General features: G+C 47.5%; 1 protein-coding gene across 7 annotated transcripts in view; it reads left to right on the forward strand.

Moving 5' to 3' along the window:
- LOC142814754 (uncharacterized) overlaps positions 1 to 25427 on the forward strand; it is a 208763-nt gene that overhangs the window by 175008 nt on the left and 8328 nt on the right. For 6 of the 7 annotated variants that reach the window (XM_075893996.1, XM_075893999.1, XM_075894001.1 and 3 more), the window contains one exon: positions 3422 to 3521. The exons of the other annotated variant lie outside the window; for it this stretch is intronic. In XM_075893996.1, the coding sequence (XP_075750111.1) occupies positions 3422 to 3521 (100 nt within the window). The remainder of the gene's footprint in view (positions 1 to 3421; positions 3522 to 25427) is intronic. 7 annotated transcript variants of the gene reach the window in all.

Below are 25427 nucleotides of genomic sequence, written 5' to 3' on the forward strand. Positions count from 1 at the left end.
GGTTTCTTGTAAGACTGCACCGAGATACGCAGGGCGTCATAGGAGACATAACGGGTCTTCACCTTGCCAGAAAAGGTGAGACGCACCTTATTAAAGGTGCCCACTCGCCGGACGGGGAGGATCTCGCCGTCGGGCCAGTAAAGGCTTTCCGAGCGGCTTCGGTGTCGGAGCTGCGCACCGTCACTACTCCATAACACGTGTTTTGAGTGTCCGCACGCAGGTACCCCAATATGGGCACTGGTCCGACAGGTGAGGGAACCGCAAACTCACCGATGAGTTTTTCCGCTAAATGCGGGTTCGAGCTGTACACCAAGGTGTGATTTTGGTCACGTCATCACAACGGTGACCAGTCGCTTCGCGGTCACTCCGAGGTGGGCGATGAGCGTGCTACCGGTCCCGTTTTTGAGGAAGATGGCTGTGAGGGACAACTGAGTCCTGTGCTTGACCACAACGACGAAGTTCATTGCTTTCGGCTTCGGCAGGGGTTGAGGCTGTCACCCAGGCCTCTTGTATCCCCGCTGTAAGCCTGTGGAGCGCGTCGCAAGCAGAGAAAGTGTTGAGGAGCAGGCGCCAGCATCAGCGTCGGAAGATGTGGCCAGGGAGGCTGCGTTGGCGGAGGCCACCATCTGTGCGTTGTTCGCCTTCTCTCGGCGAGCGACCGCGGCAACAAGCGCGGTGCTCTTGAAGGGTTGGGACAGCTCCGGTTGGCTGTCCGAAGGCGGGATGGTGGTCTGAATCATGCTGTCAGGATCATATCCAGTTTGGGTGTCCGCCACTGTTGCGGCAGCGGTGCGGGGCCAGCCACCCGTTCTACCGGGAGGCGCCATGTTCGTTAGGCCGAGCGACGCCGCCGGCATCGTCGAGACGTAAGTCACCCATGAAAGACGTAGAAGGGCCCACCTGCCCAAACAAGGTATCCAGAAGAACCGAATCACATTCTGGGATGGTGCTGAGATTTTCTCGGAGGTTCGAAGAGGTAGCCCGAAATTCCAATCGAAAATAGTCGGAACCAGTGTGCTGCACGACCTATACGGTTGTGCGCTCGCATCGCTCCCGAGAGGGCGAACTGGTTGTGTACTCGCCATACGAAGCAATAGTCCAGACAACGCGTGGTCACATTGCGTAGGGAGTGGCAGAGCTGGGCGGATATAACAAAAACGGCAGCATTAGGTCGACTAGGGCAAATGTAGAAACACCATCGACAAATATGGCGACGACGTTATCAGGAGCAGTGCGAGGACTTAGATATTTTGACGACGGCACAGTTCTTGCCTCTGGAACTGTGGCGTTCAGTTTTCCTGGTTGAAAAAAGTGGGCCGGGGACGTACTGGGGACAGTGATTGCCTGCGAAGAGACGGGGAGCGGAGAGAGGGAGTCTGAAATGGCGGCTGGGGTGACTGAGACTCGGGAAGGTTAGTGTAGCCATATTGCGGTGAGGTATAAGAAGCAGGTAGATGCTTGGGATGTTTAACCCGGCTGGATGTGCAGCCATCAGATAACACCCGTAGTCACGTTACATGTTACGTCACGCATCTTTTTATATAGCACTAACCCAATTGCAATAAAAATGTTGTTCACCCGACTGGCAGCGTCGCTACATAGTGGCAGCGGAACCCACCTGATGCATCAATTGCGTCAGCGTTATTACCACCCCCGAAGCCCATGGAGGCGTCACAGGACCCTTTGATTACCTGGAAAACTTGAAAAAGTGAGTTTATGCTCTTTTCCACTGCTACGAAGTTGAACACACAGCCAAAGGATGTTCACCCAGCCACTATGCTAGTTATCATAGGCGAAGAAGCTCGAAAGGCATACAGTACCTTCAAGTTCGAGGAAGCGGAAGACAGAAATAATGTGGAAGTCCTGATCAAGAAATTTGAAGAGCACTACAGGCCCGCGACCAACTTGACATTTCAAGAATTTCTTTTCGGTTCAAGAAACCAAAAGACAGGTGAACCATTTAATGAGTGGCTAACAGAACTGCGTGTGTTAGTGAGGAACTGTGAATTCGGGAGTCTCGAAGACCGCATGCTGCGCAGCCGAATCATTCTGGGTACAACGAATAAGAGCCTCCAGCAAAGATTGATAGCGGAAAACCCGACGTACGAAAAGACCGTCAACATATGCCGGGCGCAGGAACAAAGCAAAGAGCACTTCAGAGAAATAAGGGGAGCCACAGGATCTGGTGAAGACACTCTAGTAAATGCTGTCGCAATAGGAAAAAGTAGTTGCTACAAATGTGGGAGTCAAATGCACCGCAGTGACATGCATCCAGCGAGAGGGAAAACATGCCAAAAGTGCGGATGGTTAAACCATTTCGCCAGAGTTTGCAGGTCATGCAAGTACCCGCAAAACGTCAGGCAACAAATACGAGATGTGCGAGCAGAAGACAACAATTTTTTTCTACAAACGTTGACTGTCGGCGCGATCGCCAGTGATGACTGGAGCGCAACTGTGTACATCGAGGGCTATCCCATCACATCCGAGTGCAAACTGTTGTGTAATTTCAAGAAGCGATGTTTCAAAATTGCCGTATAAAGCTCAGCAAGCTTGCAACGTTAAGCTCACAGCATTTTTTGGGCACAAAACAGCCGCGCACGCGCAAGTTCAGTTGATGCTTTCAGCAAATGACAGAACCAAAGAACAAACATTTTTCATTATCGATCAAGACATCCCTGCCACTCTGAGTGGTGCAGAAACTGAAAGTTTTTGCTTCATCTACCGCATGCGAGACCTACAGCATGAACTGTACCCGCCAGTACAATCTTTCGCGAACGTCTTTGAAAGATTCGGGAAGCTAAAAGTCTCCGAGTATGACATGAAGCTCAAGCCAGACGCAGTGGGAGTTGTCGTTCCGGCGAGAAGAGTTCCCGTAGCTCTTCAGGACAAAGTCAAAGCTGAGCTGCAGCGCAGGGAAGCCCAGGGCGTCATTGCAAAGGTAACCGGGCCAACCGAGTGGTCTAGCCATATGGTAACAGTTGCAAAGAAGGACGAGGTTAGAATTTGCCTGGATCCTACAGCGCTTAACAAAGTGCTGCTGTGGGAGCATTACTCAATGCCAACCTTAAAAGACACAGCCTCGCAACTATCCGGTGCCAAGTACTTCTCAACGCTTGATGCGGCGTCAGGGTTCTGGCAAATAAGGCTAACCGAATCAAGCTCCAAATTCTGTACGATGAGCACGCTGTATGGGCGTTATCGGTTTCTTCGAATACCCTTCGGCATCGCGTCTGCCCCAGAAATATTACAAGCAGCTATGCATCACATGCTGGAAGGTTTTCTGTGAGTAGCCGTGATAATAGATGACATACTGCTTTGGGGCCGCACAAAAGAGGAGCACGACAACAACCTGTCACTTTTGTTGTTACGCTGTCGTGAAAACAACCTCAAGCGTAACCTAAAGAAATGCACTTTTTTGCAGCCTGAAGTCCACAACCTCGGGCACATTCTTAGCACTGAAGGCCTCCGCCTGGACCCAGGTCGAGTGGAAGACATACTGGAAATGGAAAAGCCAAAGAATTGTAAGGAACTCCAAGTCTTTTTAGGCATGATGAATTATGTACAGCGCTTCATTCCTAACATGTCTGACGTGACAGCCCTGCTAAGAACATTGCTGCACAAAGACATTGCATGGGTTTGGACTGACTCTCAGCAGCAAAGTTATGAAATGTTGCGTGAAAGCTTAGCAAATGCACCAGTTCTTGGTTTCTTCAACGTAAATGAGCCAGTAATCCTCTCGGTTGACGCCAGCCAAAAGGGAGTTGGCGCTGCGCTCATTCAAGACGGCCATCCTGTCGCATTCTCGTCACGTTCACTAACAGAGGCGCAGCAACGGTACGCTCGAATTGAAAAGGAAACATTGGCAATTGTACATGGTTGCGTCAAGTTTCACGATTAAATCTTTGGCCAAGAAACTGTGATCATTGAGACCGATCACCGCCTCTTGGTGCCGATATTCAGCAAACCGGTTTACCAATGTTTGCTTCGCTTACAGCGCATGCGTTTAACTTTGCAACGATATCCTATTACATTGGTCTACAAGCCAGGGAAAGAGCTCTTCCTAGCTAACGTCTTATGTAGGTTTCCAGGCGAGCAGCTCATGCAAAAAGAAACGGAGCAATTTCAAGTGAATGTGTTTGAGTACATTTCAGCTTCGTAGCAACGCCTGAGGGATCCTCGTGCTGCAACAAATGAAAATCCGGCCCTGGTCAAACTTCGAAATTTCGCCGAAACAAGCTGGCCTGAGAAGAGCGAGATACCCGAAAGTGTTCGTCAGTACAGGTCCTACAAGGAGGAGCTACACACACAGGACGGTCTTGTTTTTCGCAGCAACAAGGTAATTATACCAACCTCACAGAAACAAAAACTTATGTTGCTGCTTCACGCTGCGCACCCGGGATTCGAAAAGATGAAGGCACGGGCAAGAGACATACTGTACTGGCCAAATATGTCGCGTGAAATAGAGCAATTTTTCAAAAACTGCAAGGTCTGTCACAAGTATCAACCGCTGAATGCCAAAATGCCTCTTCACAGCCACGACATCCCAAGACTGCCATGGGAATTTGTTGGCATGGACCTTTTTTTTTCATGAAAGCCGTGCATTTGCCATAGAAGTGGACTTCTATTCTTTCTTTTTTGAAATCCGTGAACTCCGGCAGAGCACTGCTAGTGCTCTGACAGTATGGTGCACAGAATTGTTCGCCACTCATGGCTTACCGTCGCAGCTCTGCAGTGATAATGGCCCGCAGTTCAACAGGCACTTTTTCAAAGAGTTCTTGCGACAACTAGGCGTTACCCGTATTACAACAAGCCCTTATCACCCCCGCGCCAATGGTATGACGGAAAGAGCCGTACAGGAAGCTAAAAAGCTCCAAAAGAAATGTGGGCGCAACCGGGTTGATTTTTATATGGCGTTGCTAGAATGGCGCAGTACCCCCAGAGATGGTGTGCTAAAGTCACTGTGCAGAGACTCATGGGACGGCAAACCAGGACCCTCCTGTCTGTGTCTAACAGCCACCTGGAACCAGAAGCAGTACCTAGCAAAGCTGTTCACAACAGCCCCAGAGAGATCCGTCAACGCCAGAAGGTCTATTACAACCGCGGAACGATGAATCTGCCGGCCCTGTCTCCAGGCCAGCCAGTGTCCGCATACGACACCCTCCAGCGAACATGGTCACCGGCAGTTTTTCTGAGGCCAGCCAGCATGCCCCGGTCAGCGACCCTTAAAACAGAAGAGGGTCAAGAATTCAGGCGCACAAGAGAGCACCTGCGGGACAGGATAACCCACAGCGACGAAGGCCCCAAAGAGGACCACGCCCCTCGAGAGCTTCGCCGAAGCACAAGAGCTCGCTGCCAGCCCTGTCGATACCCACAGCCTGAGAGGCATTTGGGCCACAATAAAAGGAAGATGTAACGTGGCTGGATGTGCTGCCCGCAGATAACACCCGTAATTACGTGACGTTACACCACGCATTTCTTTATATAGCACTAACCCAACTGCAATGAAGTTGTTGTTTACCCGACTGACGGCGTCACTACAGGCTGTGGGTCATACGGGAATGGCCGAGTCGCGTCGTGGAGTGGTTGGACGCGACAGCGACAATATCGTGCCACGTGTCCTGGAGTACCACAGGTGTGGCAAATCGGTCAATTGTCAGGAGTGCGCCAGGAATTTCTAGACTTGCAGTGCAGCCCAAGGTGTCTAAAAAGGGGTGGAGTGGGGAGCAAGTGAAGACATGGGAGGCAAATGCTGCTGGCGGGGTCTGCTGCGTACAACCTGGGCATACGTACGAGGCGCGGCAACAGGCTGCATAGCCGGCTCATGGGGAACAGGCTGCTGGAGGGCAGCGATGGGAGCAGCCTGAACTACCTCTTTGGCAATAACGTCGTGGAGTGGTGAGGGCAGACGAGAGGACGGCGGCAAATGCGTGGAGAGAATCAACGACAGTTGCCGAGCTACTTCTTCACGCAGAAAGTCTTCATTCTCTAGCAAGGTCAGTGAGTGATCGGGAACAAATTTAGGACTCGAGAGTGAGTCGGCGTGTAAGAAAAATGGCCGCTGTTCATCAACTCGTCGAAATTTTACATAGAATGACAAGATCCGTATCAGTGCAGGATTACGGGCTAGGAACATCTGAAATGCACCATCATATTATCCCTTTGAGGATATGCAGAATTCTCAGACTCGGGCATGGCGGTTTTCGCACGGTTGCAAACATCAACAATGTCTTCGATGTAACCGGTGAACGATTTCGATGGCTTCTGTGCGCGAGTCCACAAGCGTTGTTCGGCCCTGGACACACAGACAGCGGGTAGGCCGAAAACGTCAGCAAACGACATTTTGAAGATGGACCACGTCGCAGTGTCGTTTTTGTGGTTGTTATACCACATTTTGGCAACGTCAGAGAGGTAAAAGAGGACGTTAGTCAACTTGTCCGCGTCATCCCGCTTGTTGTTTGCACTCACCAGTTCGTAATGGGTAAACCAGTCTTCCACGGTGGTCTCATCAGCTTCGCTAAAGACCGTGGGCTCTCCCAAGCGAAACACGCCGGGGTGCTGGAGGATGGAGTGAAAAAGCCAAGTTGCGCGTTGCTGGTGACCATGATGGGAGGTAGCGTTTGGTCGTGCAGCTCCAGGTTTGGGCGACGGCGAATGGCAGCACCCAGATTCCGGCGAGGGGGAATGTAAGCACCCTCCACCAATTGAAAAGGGGTTTATTGGCGTGTGTTGCGACAGCAGCTCTACGATTAAAACACGATCGGGACAGAGCAACGTTCAGGCAGGTGCCGGCGACGATCAGCATGAGACGAGCGAGAGGAGCCCGGAACCCGAATGGTGGCGATGCTGCTTGCCAACGATGCGTTTTGTTTCTTCCCATACGCTAAATTATTAGGGCTAGATGCTTAGATACCTCGGTATAAACTAACAGGGTCCCACATTCATCCGCCTAAAATGATTTGATGGAGAAGGCCATCAGCTTTTTCTTCTCAGCCGGTGTACTGGTCCTACCTCACCGGTCTATGACTGTCAGCAGGGTTTCGCCATGGGTGCGCACCCGCGTTGCGTCGTGATAGGGGAGAGCACTGGTGTAGCTTGGGCGTGGGAAGGTGCCGATGCGGCTTGAGGAGGGCCAGTGCCCCATCTGCACCCGCCGGCCAACGCCCCAACCCACCACTCTTCACACCACCCTTTGAAAACTTCCTGTATCTAACGAGGTCTGCACTGCTTCCAAAAATGGAGGTAGTGTGAAACTGATTCTGCATTGCCTCTATGATGAGATCACATTGCACTTAACTCGGATGTCATGCGATGAAATGATCACGTGAAGTCACATGATGTTTTGATAAAGTCACAATTTTCGGGGATTTCTGACGCCATATATGTTGTCATCACGCGGTGGTTTTTTTCTATCACTCGACGTCGTCGACGTGGGTCGCAAACAATCGAGTTTCACGTTTGATGAGGCATCTAAGGTTTTCGCCTAAAAACAAAAATTTACTGTTGGTGTCTTTGGCATCCCGCGGCGTCGGCATCAACAGTAGTATAGCAAAAATCATCGCCTGATGGCGTCATCACACGACGTCAACGTGACATCGCGGATCACCAGAATGTATAAGGTCATCATGATGGTCCCATGATTATGTCATGAGACGACATCGTCGCTTTGCACTGCTTTGTTATCGTGTGAATGGCCCACCAATCTTGGAGGCCGAGCACAACCAGGTGAGGTGCTGAAAGTTTGGAATGCCTTCAGTCATAAATCAGTGCAAATCCAGGGGGGAGGGGAGCAGATGAATTGTTGGAAGAAAAAGAAAGAGCCGGCTGTCACCTTTAGGTCGCCTTCGGTGAATGCATAAAAAACCTTGCGAGGTCTTCTTTTGCACTGTTACGTAGTTTTATTTTGCTGTTTACTGCATGGATATGCTCCATCATATCTGCTTTTTATTGACCATAAACCTAGAGGCCGCACCTATCTTAGCTTCGCGCATCTCTCTCTCTCCCTCTCTTTTTCATGTGTCAAGGCAAAAAGCGCTAGCTGTAGTTTCATGATTATCAATACAAAAGCTACACTCAACGTCAGTTTCTTTCACATAGTGAGCTTAGGCAAGCGCTGCTGTGGCCATCTATACTTTTCCCACAGTGAATTGCTTTTAAAGTCATTTTGACCTTAACAGCCTTCCACGGCAACGTTTTCCGGCTTAAAGGCCAGCTGCGGCAATTTTTCGAGGTCAATGAATCTCAATGAAATCCGCTGGGTGTGTTCCATTGCACAGTTTAGTCCTTTATGCCAAATCACAGGTTTGAGTGATGCACTGATCGCTTGCAAATAAATTTTAAAGATTGCCTCGAAAAGCTCACCTCACTTGCCAGAGTCATTGGAAACACTGTTTGTGTGACGTCAGGTTTGGCATGTCAACGGAAGTGACGCAGCCGATGGCATCACTACTTTGGCCACCATAGCGTTTATTGTGCTTTCCACAAGGCGATGGCGGCAGTGTTAGGCACGGGTATGGCACGGGAATGCTTTCTTCCTTCCTCTTTGGTGTTTGGCCAGTGCTTCGCTGGACCGGCTTTCACAATTTTCATACTCCGTGCCAGCGGAACGAGTATACAGCCTCTGGCTCTACCAAATAGTACGTCACATGCAGACAGGGCGCTTGATTGGGTTTCGGTTTCGGTCCCCGCAGGGGCGTCTGCGTAAGTAGGCGTTTGGTGCGTAACGACACCAGGGACCCCAGCTAAAGGGGGGGGGGGGGGGGTTCGGCTTCCTCCCACATTTAGCCGTGCGTGGCTTTGCCGTGTCCGGGGAAAAGGGGATCCTGGGGGTCGAGCTGACGCTGGGTGATCAGACCTTTAAGGCCCCAGTGCAGAGGCAATACACCCCTTTGGCCCCGGCTTCACGTAGACGGCACCTCTGGGCTGACCCACACAGGGCAATTTGGCCGTCTCCTTTTCCTATCTCTCTCCCCTACAACTTCATCTTTATCTCTCACTTTTAGTCTCTCCTGTCTACTTATCTCTTCTGTTTACTTCCAATTTTCCTGGCGGCTAGGGTTAAGCCTGTGGAAATAGCCTACCTTGGTATAGGCGCATTGGGTTATGGCAGTGTTGTACAGCTGACGTCTGCAAGGTTTCTGCACCTGCAAACCTGCAGCGTCCCCTTGTTGGGCTCCGGGGTGGGTGGCCGCCAACGCTGTTGAACAAAAATAAGACCGGCATGCATAGAGCATTCCCCCTACTGTCTGATCGTACCGGCCTAAAGCGGGTACGCACCGATGACATAAATTTCTTTAACCAGCCAATAGAAACATTTCTCCACTTCCACGTCATTCGCTGTGAAAAACCGGAAAGCTAGCTGGGACCATATCTCCTTTCGTAGTTGCCAGGTGTCTCACTTAAACTCTCGGGGCTGAATACAAAGTAACCAAAATGGCTAGTGGAGACCTTCTCCTCGAAATTCGGGACAAAGCACAATTTGTAAAGCTAGACAGCCTCTCAACGTTTCGTGACGTACCGATCACCGTAACACCACACAGATCTATGAAGATCACTCGCGGAGTGGTGTCTGCCGCATACTTACTTGACCTGACCGAAAATAAACTTTTGGAAGGGTGGAAGAGCCATAATGTCACTAATGTGCAGAGAATTACCATCAGAAAAGATAATAAGGCAACACTGATGAAACACTTAATACTCCCGTTTGCATCCAGTAAACTACCAGAATCTATTAAACAGGATACACGAAGACATCTATCAGGCCGTACATACCAAAAACTTGTCGTTGCTTCCAATGCCAGACGTATGGCCATGGCTCTAAAACCTGTTGTTGTCGCCAGACTTGTGCACAATGTGGAATGCTAGGCCACGGGTCTGAGAACTGCAAACAACCGCCACACTGCGTAAACTGCGAAAGAAACCATGCCGCATATTCCCGCTTCTGCACATACTGGAGAAAAGAAAAAGAAATAATTACATTAAAGGTGAAGGAGAACATATCATTTAAGGAAGCACGGCGAAGAGTTGCATCATTCTATGGACCTACATACGCTGATGCGGCGCGTAGGGGGGCACCGCCACACCAGCCCTCGCCACTCCTTCGGCCCGCGCATAGCGAGCTGGCGGTTGTGGCACCTGCCCCCAAGGTGGCTGTAGTTCAGGCCGCACTGCCTACTCCCAAACAGAGACCGGAGACTACAGAGTCCTCAGGCCTCAAGGCCTCACCTTACCAGGCGAGGCCGGAAATTCAAACAGCCCGTACGTGCGGACATCCAGTGCCTCCGAGGAGGAAATGAATACGTCGGTACCCTTGGTGCTGAAACAGCGGTGTGGCTCCTTGGAGCACGCCAAGAAAACAAAAAAGCAGATCATAGGGCCTGGTGACGGCCCTGTTACGTGAACTCAAGCTGCCTGTCTAAACAGCCACTCGCTTTTCGTACACACAGCACTATTTTACAGTCACCATGAACACTCAATATATACAATGGAACGTCAGGGGTCTTCTCAGAAACCTTGACGACATCCAAGAACTTTTACACGAACACTCACCAAAAGTGCTGTGTGTACGAAAAACACACCTTAATTCAAAACACACAAATTTTCTTCGTAAATACATTATTTTCTGAAAGGACTGTGATGATGCCATGACACAATCCGGAGTTGTTGCCATTATAGTGAATCAAGGGATTGCATGCACACAATTACAACTCCAAACATCCCTTGAGGCAGTGGCTGTTCGAGCTGTTCTTTTTGATAAACTGATCACAATATGCACTATCTACATTCCTCCTATATAGCTATCAGCTACAAAAACGTGATTTACACTCTTTAATTGATGAACTTCCGGAGCCTTATGATTTCCTTAGAGATTTTAATGCGCATAGCAGGTTATGGAGTGACTCTCGTTGCGACGCGCGAGGTCGACTGACTGAACAGTTCCTTTTTTCGTTGAGCGCGTGTCTCCTAAATCGAAAAGAACCAACCTATTATAATCTCGCTAATAACACCTACTCCTCCTTAGACCTAAGCATAGTATCTCCATCTCTTGTGCCTCTACTCCAGTGGAAAGTCGTGAGTAATCTCTACGGAAGAGACCACTTCCCCGTACTTTTGAGCACAACCACAGCAACTGTATGTCCACCACGTGTTCTCAAATGGCTCATAAACAGAGCCCACTGGGAACAGTTTTATACCATCGCTCGTCTAAGTTGGAGTGACATATGTACTTTGAGCATTGATGTTGCTGTGAACTACTTCACAGCGTTTTTGATTGATGCTGCAACAAGATGCATCCCACAAACTAATGGACGCGCTGGAAAACGGCGTTTGCCATGGTGGAACTCTGAATGCCGAAACGCGCACAAACAGCAAACTAGAGCATGGACGTTGCTTCGGAACTCACCGACAGCCGAAAATCTTCCCACCTTCAAGAAAATAAAGTCTCAAGGCAGGAAAACGTGTCGGCAGGACAGAAGAGAAAGCTGGCAGAAGTTTTGTCAGGGATCAATTCGTACACACAGGAGGCTGAAGTCTGGAACATGGTTGGTAAGATAGCAGGAAAACTAGTACACACACTTCCACTCGTAAACACTCAGGGTGATACCTTGGACGATCAGGCAAACTTCCTCAGTGCACACTTTGAACGAGTGTCCAGCTGATCACACTATACTGACACTTTCCAAAAATATAGAAAAAGAATAGAAAAGCAGAAACTTGAACACAAATGCACTAAATGCGAGGCGTATAACCAAGCTTTCAGTTTAGCTGAGCTCCGAACATCTCTAAACTCCTGCAATACTTCTGCCCCAGGTTTTGACTATGTGGTGTATGAAATGCTAAAAACCCTACCAATCGAAACACAAAAACCTTACTTTGTTTGTACAATGCTATCTGGTTTTCTGGCACTATCCCTACCTCCTGGAAAGAGGCTATTATTATCCCCATTTTTAAAGAGGGCAAGGACCCTTCTTCAGCTTCGACTTATAGGCCTATTGCACTTACAAGCTGCTTGTGCAAAGTCTTCGAAACAAATAATTATTTGCCGACTTGTACATTTGCTTGAAACAAACAATTTACTCGACCCCTTTCAGTGCGGGTTTCGAGAGAGTAGATTCACCACAGGCCACCTTGTTCGTATCGAGGCACAGATTAGAGACGCTTTCGTCCATAAACAATATTTTCTCTCTGTGTTCCTCGATATCTAAACGGCTTACGATACAACATGGCATTTGGAATACTAAGATACCTGTCCCACCTTGGTGTGCGCGGAAGGATGTTTCACATAATCGAAAGTTACCTGTCAAACCGGACATTCTGTGTACAAGTGGGCAGCGTTCTTTCCCAAACATTTGTCCAGGAAACAGGCGTGCCACAAGGTGCTGTACCTAGCTGCTCACTTTTTCTCATCAAAATGAATTCCTTGCACTTGTCCATCCCTCGCAATATGTTTTATTGTACATATGTCGATGACCTCCGGCTTGGCTTTAGATCTTGCAATCTAGCAATGTCTGGGCGGCAGGTTCAGTTAAGTTTAAGCAAGGTCTTCGAATGGGCAGAGGAACACAGATTTCGACTGAACCCACAAAAAAGCACGTGTGCCTTGTTCTCCCAAAAGAGAGGTATGAACTCAGAAACCGACATAGAACTGAGCGGTCAATGTCTGTCTGTTAATGCGGAACATAAATTCTTAGGCTTAATCTTGGACAAGTTGACCGAACATCAAGTATTTAAAAACTAAATGTTTAAAAGCCATGAATGTTTTAAAAGTGTTGTCACGTACTACGTGGGGTAGTGACAGGCAATGCCTCATGAAGCTGTATAGAAGCCTCATTCGCACACGCTTAGATTAAGGGACCGTTGTTTATCAGTCTGCGACTCAAAGTGCTTTGAAGATGCTGGACCCCGTGCACCATTTCGGCATCTGCCTTTTTACGGGTGCTTTTCGGACCAGCCCCGTAGAAAGCCTTTACGTTGAGTCAAATGAGGGGTCGCTTAATCTGCAGAGAAATACATGTCCTTTGTATATTTCCTTAACGTGAAAGCAGACGAGAAGCACCCCTCATACTCTACTATTAGTGATTTGTCGAGCTCCATTCTGTTTCAAAAGAGGCCTTCGATGAGGCAGCCCTTCTCAGTTCGCCTGAGGGGTCTAGCTGAGGAAACTGAAGTGTCTCTTGAACACAGTTTAATGGCTCCTGTAGCATACCCGCCACCGTGGCAGGGGCAGACTATAGACTGCGATGTGTCTTTCCTAGAAGTAACAAAACATGCGCCTATTGCCCGTATCCGAACATACTTCCTGGAACTTCAACACAAATACACACGTCCTGAGTTCTTTACAGATGCGTCCAAGTCCAACTCCTCTGTGTCCTTCGCTGCTGTCGGCCCATCCTTTTCGGATGCTGGCCCTCTACATCCAGGCATAATATCTTCACAGCGGAAGCGTACGCGATAATTGTGGCGGCTAAACACATCAAACAATTACAAATACAAAAAGCAGTAATTTATACGGGCTCCCTCAGTGTTGTAACGGCTTTGCAAACCCTTAAAAGCAAAAAACCCGGTCCTCTCTTCTCACTTTACTTAATTTTATGCACACTGTACACACTCAAACAACATGTTGTAGGGTGCTGGGTGCCAGGGCACCATGAGATCCAGGGCAACGTGATGACGAATTAGCTTGCTGCATCCGTCCACGAAAGCACTGCCACTACATCCATATCAAATCCGGCCCTTGATCTGAAGCCGTCTCTCAAACGAATGCTCAGGAACTACTAGCAGAGCAAGTGGGATAGACACACACAAAACAAACTACACATTATTAAGCCACACGTTGGCCATTGGCTGCCCGTATCGAAATCGCGTCATACAGAGGTAACACTAACGAGACTCAGGATAGGACACACATACACGACACACACATATCTTTTGTCCGGTGGCAATCCACCATTGTGTGACAGATGTGGTGAAGCATTAACAGTCCTTCACATGTTGATCCAGTGCAAACACTTAGAAACTCTAAGAAAACATTTTCCATTACCCTACCAACAACATTTACCTTTAGGCCCTGCAATGTTCGTCGGTAGGGAGCCTCTTTTTAGTCATAAATCATTGTTAGCCTTTTTAAAAGAAATTCTTAGTTTTCATATCTTATACCCAGGCAATCTGTAGCACGACCTCTCCAGAGTGGTCTCCGTTGCGGTGGCTACAGTCAACTAAGCACTTGCCTCATTGCCCTTGGACGCAAGGGTATGAACGAGTGAGACACTTGTGATAATGTCATACATGTCCGCCATCATTTTCTATTATCACCAACTTTTGTCATCTATTCACACCACACACACCTTTCACGGCATATTCATAATTTTATTACTGGTATGTTTTTACCCGCCTTACCGCGATGAAATTTACGGCCCTTATACAGCCGCTTATCACAATCATTGTCCATATCTTTAGTGAGATGAACTGGCGTCTTTGGCCGTGAAATGGCCCTTGCGCCACAAAACATCAAACATCATCATCGTCATTTGGTTTTGGTGTTGCACAATTTTGCCTAATAATAGTTATTTTCAAACTTCCTGAGCATTCCAGCCATTGGGCTTGTGACAAGAGTGTCTCAGGACAATAGAAACACCAGCACCTTCACATGGTCAAAAAATCGTCGGAGTTGGCCTTTAAACCATCTTTGTCCAGATAGTGAGTGCTTATTAGCACCGTAAGAATGTTCATGGTGCACAAATTTCATTTCTGAATATGGCTGAGGTAAGTTCTTCAGATGTTTTGTTCTTGGCCCTTTTGGCAAAGGTGAGCGGAACGGTTGTATGCTTTGGGCAGCTTGGAGAGGCAGATCTATACAAATGACAAATTACTAAATTACATAATCATAAACTGTAATAAAACAAGAGAACACGGGAGCTGAAACAGTAAAATATAATATTGTGTGAATTATGCACATTGACGCTCATTCCGTTGTACATTTCTTCCAGTTGTTAACTAGTCATGGCCTTTCGCGCAGTCAGGTTAAAAATTCTTAAGTTAATTTTCACCTCACAGTCGTGGAAACAGGAACTACGCCGAGACAGCAGGTTTTGCCCTGTTTGAAAGCAAATACCGCATGCGAAGTATCCGCTCTACTGGCGTGCTGTTAGCTGTTTTTTACTACTCCCAGCGTCCCAAGTGCAAACTTTCTCACGCGCAGCATTTGAAACAGGCAATTAGTCTTCTAACATACACAGCATAGTGGGGCTCCCCCTCATTTATAAGGGTGGAATTTTGACAGTATTATATCACGAAGTGCATGGTCTTGCACTGCGTATTGCGCAGAAGCATATCGCGAGTGACAGTCCCCTGATGATTGATTTATGGGGTTTAACGTCTGAAAACCACCATATGATTATGAGAGACGCCGTAGTTGAGGGCTACGGAAATTTCGACCAACTGGGACTCTTTAACGTGCATCCAAGTCTGAGCACGCGGGCCTGGAATATTTTCGCCTCCATCGGAAATGCAGCCGCAACAGCCGGTATTTGATCCCTTGACCTGCGGGTGAGCAGACGAGTACCTTAGCCACTAGACCACCGTGGTAGGGCAGAGTGACAGTTCTCGACATAAAGTACTAATAATGAAGCTTTACGGTCATATTGGCAATAAAACAAGTGACAAAAGCTTCCGCTATGTGTAAATACGATCACCGAAGCACAGGAGATTCGCCGTGAAAGCCGAGAAAAGTTTTCTATTCAATGGGCCTTTTCGCGGGTACGTGAGCACTTTCTCAAGTCATTAAAAAGTCAAGGATACTAGTGTTTCCTGAATGCATGTTGCTCTGGCTGGTGCCTCTGTGAGTGCAGATTGATGCAGCGGTATGACGCGTGACATTCCCGTAACGATGCGTTCGTACGCCCGTGCGCTGTGGCAAAAAGTAGACAAACAGGTTGGAACAGCATGTAACGGCGGAAACAGCCAAAGCCGAGTTTGTCAGAACCACTGAGTACGAGCTAAAGGCAATTAGCGTTCTGCATAACAACAATGGGTACCTCCGCCGACAAGAACAGCGCGAGCCAGTGAGAAACTAAGCCACATCTAATGACAACGCCAGAAAAGCACCGCACGGAAATGAAGTAAAGCTACCAAAGGTGGAATTAAGGAAGTTTGAAGGTGACAGGAGGGAGCTAGTGGTAGAGATTCTGGCATGAATTTGAGTCGGCTGTTCACGCGAGAACTGGCCTAAACGATAACCAAAAGTTTACGTAACTGTTGACCTCACTAAGCGGGAGAGCGGCAACTGCCGTAAAGGAATTGCAAGTTTCAGACAACGATTACGGGAAAGCTGTAGATCCGTTCAAACAGTGGTACGGAAAGGACAGCATTTTGGTAGAAATGCAGATGAGTGAGCTCATCAGCATCAATAAGGTAGCAAGCTGCAGTGACTATGAAGGTTTAGGAAGAGTGCAAGAAAATGTGCAAGTACACATGCGAGAATTAAAGTCCTTGGGTTTGAAGAGCGTATACTATGTATCGATGTTGCTACCGATACTGAAAATGTCGTTGCCAGGAAACATGCACCTTGCATTCCAGTTAAAACAAAGAGAAGGGTCCAGTAGATCGTCGGCGCAAGGTCGGAATGTTCCTCGAATTCAAGAAAATAATCTTCAATTTTTGATGCAATATTAAAAAGATTATGTTGAATTCAGACAATCATTGCTGCCAGAAATAAAATAAATAAACGATAGCAAAAGTGAGAGTACCCAATGAGAAGTATGGTTACTTTGCAATGTACAGTTGCAAAGCTTTGGATATTCTGCGACACTACTAATCATCTCACTGATGACTGTAGGCCACCTATACCCTGTGAAGAGAAAAAATTGAAGCTCAAACAATCAAATAAGTGTTTCCGCTGTACAGGGCCTCGCCATACCGTGAATACATGGGAGGAAAGCAAGACTCACAATAGACTCGTTTGGAGGACGCGATACTCAGCGTCATGAGACCTGTTGAAGTTAAAGGAAAAAGTACATATAGTGGTGAAAAAGCCTTATTATAAGCACTGGAGATGAACATCCTTTCAAAAGAAATAGTACCATTCGTACCTATCAAACTGCAAAAAAAATTATGATGTGGATGGATTGAAGCTTGCTGACGACATAGCTAGAAAAGAAGAGTGCAGTGAAATCGGCATGACTATTGGCTCAGATTAGTACTGGCAAGTGGTGAAAGGTGGCACCCGAAAACTAGAAGAAAAGTTTACTGCAACAGAAACAATATTCGGGTGGACCGTACAAGATCAAGTTAACATGCGAGCGGGAACGAAGCAGACTTCAAAAGTAATAATGCTTCACATCAACACAGAGAAGGGCACACGACTGAACAGTGACCGACACCCGAAGATGTAATACAGAATAAAACAACTTCTGGGAAGACAATGATGTCGCTTCGCAATTATAGAAACTGTTCTCAAGACAATCGACTTTTTATAAGACAAAGAGGCAAAATTATGCGAAGTAAACCACATACAACGACGTTCCGCCTGATGTGCTAACAAATGTGACAAGAAAAGCTGTAGGAAACACAGTCTCGTCGAAACAGGACATCTAGACAACCACAGCGGAAGTCAAGGGACAACCACAGCGGAAGTCAAAGCAGGACTTATGAATGGGCCGTCGACTCATGCGCACAGCGTAGCAAATGCGCCTGCTGTCGCATCATGGCTGTCATAACGGGTAAAGAACGTCCGCTGAAAGACCATAACGATAGTAAACAGGAACTTAGCGTAGAAGAAATTCGGTGAAGTAAAAAAAGACTGAAGGAGTGGTGTGGATGGTGTAGCAAACATTATTGAGGAAAATAGAGGAATTTAACACCAATTAACAAGCTACGCCAGTGCACCGACAAAATTTGATCCTAGTCTGTGCACGCATCCTGGAATATTCAAGATATTCAATAAGATCATGACAGGGTATCCTTGAATCGACGGGAAGCTCCATTCTTGCTTCATACGCATAGGAAAAATGATGTGCGAGAGACTTCAACATATTCAAGCACTTCATTGCTGTTCACTCCGATGGGAAAACGAACTTGTCACGGGCCGGAAGCTGTCAAATTCACTAAAGGCAAGAGAAATGCGAAAAGTGTGGGTACCCAAACCGCGCCCCGTAGTAGTATCAAGCAATAAAAAAGAAGATTCTTGTTTTCGGTTTGCATAAAACACAGTTCTGCGCTTGTCTCATCTCGTTTCTGCGACACCTATATACCGTACGCTTCGAAGCCTGCAAGGGATGAGGTGCAGTTGAGTTTCTGTAGTAATATGACGTGGGGAGCCATTCAGGTCATGGAAATGTACTGCTGCAGGGGGTTCCGCTTTTATTTTCAAGTTTTACATATAAATTGCGTATGTATTTGTGTATATATTATAGTGAAGCTCTCACTTTAGAGAACTTTCAGACGTCTACTTCTTTTCATTTTTCTCCTCTTCTAAAACCACTCCTACCCCTCATAGTCAGTCATTGCGGACTCATTCTCTTTTACCATTTTTTACCCCAGAGTACTCCTCTTACGGACCCCCCCCCCCCCCCCCCCGAGAGTACTCCTCTCACTCCCCGTTTATTCATTTTTCATCGTTATTAGTCATTTGCTTTCATTTTTTTACGACTTTAGTTTGCCTCAGCTTACATGCCTCTATACTCATGAAGCAATTCTCCTTAGCTGGTAACCTACAGTGACACTTAAAGCATATTTTTGCCAATGACTTTTCCCATTGAACACGTGTGTTTCGAATACCACTTCCAGTATCGCTTACCGTAAGCATACATTTAAAAATACGCCACCTCCCCATTTTTGTAGTTGCTTTCGCTTTGTACTTCCCGCTCATTGGCGGCTGTTTGAAAATATGCGTACGCCACCTTCGTCGGCAACCTGGGTGGGTGGATAGATAGATATGGCTGTCCCCTTCAGATCAGGCGGTGGCAATGGCCACCAAGCCGTCATACTTAATGAACCAGAAGCTAGATTTTTTTTCCCTTTGAAATAGTGAAGTTGAGGATTCGTACTTTGCAGTGAAGGGTTTAATTTTCTTTCGTGCCTTGACTTTAGCCACCAATCAGATAACCTCCTTCTAGTTAATTCTACCCGCTTAAAGTCTATTTTGCCTTCCTTGCCCCTAAACCCCAGTGCTTTGAAAAACTCTGCGCCATCATCCTGAACTATAGGGTTAAGCTTTTCGGCAGTTTCTTCTTCCTCTCCTCACGCACTGCATACCGTGTCTACCCCTTTGTATTAGCCCGATATGTCTTGGTTCGCAATACTCCCGTCCTGGCCTCAAACATTAGAGAACTACCCCGAGTATTATCATATATATTTTCCTTGACAATTTCCTGCTTAAAAGTTCGATAGATGTCTAGTGCGGACTTCTTAATCATGTCAATTCTCCACATGTCAGTCTCCGTTTTCTTCACCTTCTTCTTAACTGATAGTTCTTTTTGGTTTGGCCCCCTGCTGATTTCTAAGCATTTACCCGTAAACTTTTCTGGTTTGCTTCCTCCATTCAGTATCGACCAGCTTTATGTACAAGTAGCTGAAAACCTTCCTAGCCCAACGCTTCTCCCCCATTTCTCGCACTCGCTTCTCAAATTTTATCTTGATGCGAGCTTCCCTGCTCTCAAATGATGTTCATCTCATATCACCTTGAAATCCCTGATTTGGTGTATTCCAGTGAGCTCCTAAAGCAAGCCTACCTATTCCACGTTGCTTAATTTCTAATCTTGCTTGAACTTCTGATCTCATGCACAAGACCGCATTGCCAAACGTTAGACCAGGAACGAAGGCCCCTTCCGTATTCCTCTCACAACATCATACCTATTGTAATTCCACAGTGCCCTGTTTTTCATTACCGCTGCATTCCTGTTACCTTTAGTCATCACGTATATTTTGTGTTCCCTTTGGTACTCGGCCCCATTGCTTATCCATACGCCCAGATATTTGTATTTGTTATCTTTAGCGTGACCTCCTGTGTTCTAAGCTTACTACCTTCATTGTCATTAAAAATCATGACTGCTGATTTTTCCTTACTAGTCTGAAATTTAACCTATCTCCTTTATTACCGCAGATGTCCACCAATCTCAGCAAATCTTCCTTGTTGTCGGCCATTAGAACTATATCATCTGCATACATCAATACTGGTATTGCCTGTTCAATGAGTTTTTCTGTTTGAAAAAAGAGAGGTTGAAGCCCAGTCCACTTCCCTCTAATTTGGCGTCTAATCATTTTAGGTACATAATGAATAATAGGGGTGACAGGGGACACCCCTGCCTAAGCCCGCGTTTTGCCTTTGCAGGCTTGGATACCTGTTTTTCTCTCTTCATAACTGCCTTGTTACCTTTATATGTATTCTGGTACAATATATATATATATATATATATATATATATATATATATAAATTTGCCTGTTGCGCCAGCTGAACGCGATCTGTCAGTTTTCAACGTTTCATGCTTCCCTATTTTCTTGGTTCATATATGTGGGGTACGCCGCTTTGTTACATTGCTCTTTCCTATCTGTTTGCCTTTGTTACTCTCCCTTTCAGAGCTCCCCTTACCTCTGAGTAAAAAATCCTTACTGCCATTGCACTATTGCTTTAAATGAGACAAGGGCTGCACTTTGTTGCTTCATATTGACGCAAGATACATTTGAAGTTCACGTGCCAGGCGCTTGCTACGCCCTCAATGTTGCCTTGGTGTGCGTGCGAAACAGAATAAGCGAAGCCCCATTGGTAGCTGCCACGATCGACGCTGAGAACTCAGGCACGTGCGAGCTGCGCGGGATAAGAGATGAAGACGGGGTGCCGAACTTAGAAGAAGCGGAGGTGTTCTGCAGATAGACATTTTTCTTTTTTACTTGTTTGCGTGTAGGGCACAAGTTCGCCAATGTTAGCTATAATTAAAGCCAACTTCTTCAACTGCGCGTGAAAAATCTGGTGAAGGTGCTGGTATAAACTCAAAATCTTCTTAAGTTGGAGAAGGCAATTCGGAGCAAAGGAGACTCGGACTCACCGAGCTAACCCTTGTTCACCAGCGCAGCAGCCGCCACTTACATGGTAAAGACACTGAGCTTTCCCCTTTGGATTGTGCAAGAACAGTCGCAGTTCCCAGTGAAGACGCTACCGAGATGACTTCCCAGTTCACGCATGTATAAATCGTAGTAGATCCGCCGATGACACCTGGACCTTTCCGCTGTGAGGCACACGAAGACACAGAGGACTGGCTCGAGCAATTTGGGTGCGTGGCGAGGGTCAATGGCTTGGATACTGCTTGGAAACTACGACGTGTTTATTTTGTGTTGGATGATTCTACACGAACGTGGTTCGAAAACTACGAGGCTGCCATCGCGACCTGGGATGACTTTTGACGGTAGCTACTCACCACCTAGCCGAGTATGGATCGCAAGGAGAGAGCCGAGACCGCTCTCCAAAAACAAAACCAGCGGAACAACGAAGATGTGTCTGTGTATGTTGAGGACATGGCCCGTCTCTTCCACCGAGTGAATCCTATTATGAGCGAAGACAAATAGGATCGCCATCTAATGCGAGGCGTAAAGCAGGAACTTTTTGCCGGTTTGGTTAGGAATCTGCCGTCAGCTGTCGCGGAGTTTAGTTAAGAGGCGGCCACAATAGATAGGACGCCTAAGCAACGAGCGAGGATGTACAACCGGGATATGGGCATTGCCTCCGTGAATGCAGCACCTACTACTTCGGGAAACAACATAGATTTCTCACGTGGACTCGTGAGGTCTGTGGTGCGAGAGAAGCTCCAAAGACAGCGACATTACCACAGCGCTTCAGCTGTGTCGTCACTGGCCGACGTCATGCGTGAGGAAGTCAGACTGGCGTTTCGGGATCCCCAGCCCATGCGGGAACGTCAGGAGTTTGCCCAGCCAGAGGTGTCACCATCGTTATCGCAGAAAGTCTCATATGGCTAAGCTTACTGTAAGGACCCCCCCATGCGTTGAAATATCGAGGCTACTTTGGTGTACAGCCCTGCGCCACCAAGCACGCTCGCACCACCAGATAGGAGACCAAGAAATACTGACCAAGGAAGACAAGTCTCTATGACTTGTTTGTTTGTAGGGCACAAGAAAGACTAATATTTTGTGCACTCCTTACAGGGTACCTCTCTGCTACCTTTGTGGAGAGGCAGGCGAATGAATGTGCCAGTACCGCAAGGCAGAGCTTAGCGATTCGCAGTGAATGCACCTAGGCATCGGGACGGGGAGCGTCCTTTGGAAATTCAGCAGTACCTGTCGTCTTGTCAGTGCCCGCATGACCTTCTGGACCGTTCAGATACCGGTACCGAGTCCCCGTCGATCATCAGCCTTTCCCACTGCAAGGCGGCGTTCACCATGCCCAGGCCAGGAAAACTAGAGCCAAAGATCTGTGGAGGTACGACCGCTGCCGATGCTGAAACAGCCTCCGCCGCTGACTCTACGTGACGACGGCGAACTAACAAGCCGATTCAGTAATTATGCATCACTTCCGACTTGCGTGTATTTGTGGACAGCTATGAATTAAACGCACTCGTGGATACAGGTGCGGATTACTGACTGTACCGTAGTGAGTTTGCTAGAACTCTAAAGAAGGTACCGATTTCATGGGATAGACCTCGAGTTCACACCGCAGGGGACACCTCATCGACCCGATTGGAACGTGTATGGCGAGAATCGGTATAAGGGGTTTCACATACATCGCCAGTTTCATTGTGCTGCCGGAAGGCTCTGGAGACGTAAGTATTGGTATAAACTTCTTTCAGGTTAGCGTTGCTGTAATTTACTTGCTGGCATCAAGCGTCTCATTTTCAACGAAGCATACGATGGCAACATTCGGCACGGAAGAAAAACTGAATGATATGTGTATTGTGGACGACGAAGTGGCGGTACTTCTGAGGTCCAGCATAGCTGTAAGGGTGAGAAGCAATGCGTTTGGCGATCGTAAAGATCTTGTTGACAGGAACACTGTGCTCATACTCGAAAAGGGAATCTGCAAGGCAAGGGGCCTTGTGCAGCTTCGTAACGATTGTGGTGACATTTTGCTGACGAACTTTGGGAATGAAGTACAGCACCTTTTGAAGTGGACCGTCATTGCAAGTATCCATGACGTCGTCCAAATTACGAACCTGCACACCTCTGAGACCTAATTTCCAAGACGTGGATTCTGTACTGGCACACATTGGCATAGATTAACGACTATTGCCAAGCCAGAAGAGACAAATAGAAAACCTCATAAGAAAAATCGTCGCATGCTTTTAAACATCATACTGCCCCGCCGTGGTGGTCTAGTGGCTAAGGTACTCGGCTGCTGACCCACAGGTCGCGGGTTCAAATCCCGGCTGCGGCGGCTGCATTTCCGATGGAGGCGGAAATGTTGTAGGCCCGTGTCCTCAGATTTGGGTGCACGTTAAAGAACCCCAGGTGGTCAAAATTTCCGGAGTCCTCCACTACGGCGTCTCTCATAATCATATGGTGGTTTTGGGACGTTAAACCCCACATATCTATCTTTTAAACATCATACTAAATCTGAAGAACGCCCCTAACATACACCGCATCAATGTCGAGAAATCAGTCGGACTCATGTGCCAGCACTCCTACAGGGTGGCACTAAAGGAAGGAGAAGCTGTCGCAAATCAGGTCGAGGAAATAATAAAGCACGACGTAATTAAACCATCGGCTACTCCACGGGCATCACCGGTAGCATTCGTAAAGAATAAAGGCCAGTCGTTACGATTCTGTATAGACTACCGAAAGCTGAACTCCGTCACTAAGCGAAAGGTTTATCCTTTTGCCAGGATTGTCGACACGCTCGGTAGAATGCGCAATGTGTAGTTGTTTTTTTCCGTCAACCTAAATATTAGGTACTGGCAGACAGAAGTGGACGAACTAGATCGCAAGAAAACCGCATTTGTTACACCAGATGGGCTGTACGAATTTAAGGTACTTACATTTGGCCTTTGTCCCACTCCCGCAACGTTTCAAGGGAGGATGGACAGTGTGCTCTCCGGACTGAAATGACATTCTTGCCTCGTTTATCTTGACGATATTGTGTTTTTAACGGCTACCTTCGAGCAGCATGTCGAACGACGTTGCTCTGTGCTTCAAGCTCTTAGTTTGGCGCACCTGACAATAAAGCCACAGAAAAGCTACTTCGGCTTCCAAGAGCTTCTTTTTCGTAATTGATTGACTGATATGTGATGTTTAACGTCCCGAAAACACCATGTGATTATGAGAGATGCCGTAATGAAGGGCTCTAGAAATTTCGACCACCTGGGGTTCTATTAACGTGCGCCCAAATCTGAGCATACGGGCCTACAACATTTCCGCCTACATCAGAAATACAGCCGCCGCTGCCGGGATTTGATCCCGCGACCTGTGGGTCAGCAGCCGAGTACCTTATCCACTAGACCACCGTGGCGGGGCGAGTTTCTTTTTCTTGGGCATGTTGTCGGTGCTGAAGGTAATCGCCCGGAAAAGACACGGCAGTACAAAAATTTCCGAAACCAAAGAACAAGAAAGTGGTCAGACAGTTTTTGTGATTTTTTCACCTATTTTCGGTGCTTTGAAAAAAAAATCGAAGATTGCTGAACTTCTAACACGACTGACAAAGAAAGGTGCATCTTTCATTTGGCTGAAGGAACAGGAGGATGCCTTCAATGAGCTGCGGCAGCGCCTTCAGAGCCATCCAGTCCTCGGACATTTCGACGAAGAAGCCGAGACTAATATTCACACTGACGCAAGCAACTTAAGTCTCGGTGCATCCTCATTCATTGGCAGGATTATGTAGAGCAGGTGATTGCGTATGATAGTCGTACACTTTCGAAGGCTGAGGCCAATTACTCGACGACAGAAAAAAGAATGCCCTGCGGTTGTTTCGGCCATACTTTTACAGAACACCGCTTCGAGCCATAAGCGACCACCATTCACTGTGCTGGCCGGCAAGTCTTGTAAACACCCGTCAGGACGTCTTGCGAGAACGAGCTTCCGACTGCAGAAATACGACATAATGGCGTTGTCTAAAGTCTGCTCGCAAGCACAGTGATACTGACTGTTTGTCACGTGCACCGGTGCATTCTACGGAAGCCACTATACAGAGGGCAAACAGGATGCCCCTTTTATGTGAGTTGTCACTGAATCAGAGATGGAACAGCAGTAGAAATCTAATCCTGAGTTGCTACTGCTCATCAAGTACTTACAGGGCCAACCCGCTGACCTTCCTCGTGTTCTTTACCGAAGTCTGTCATCGTTCACCCTCCAAAATGACGTCTTGCGCAAAAAAAGTTTCGAACCCAACACGGATAGATTTCTGCTTGTCGTTTCTACAGCGCTACAATCTGCGATCTTGGGAGCATAACACCATGATCCATCAGCAGTAGAGTGAGCAGTACGCTGTCACGTTTTCGCA

The sequence above is a fragment of the Rhipicephalus microplus genome, chromosome 4 (genome assembly GCF_043290135.1).
Source record: "Rhipicephalus microplus isolate Deutch F79 chromosome 4, USDA_Rmic, whole genome shotgun sequence".
Taxonomy (NCBI): domain Eukaryota; kingdom Metazoa; phylum Arthropoda; class Arachnida; order Ixodida; family Ixodidae; genus Rhipicephalus; species Rhipicephalus microplus.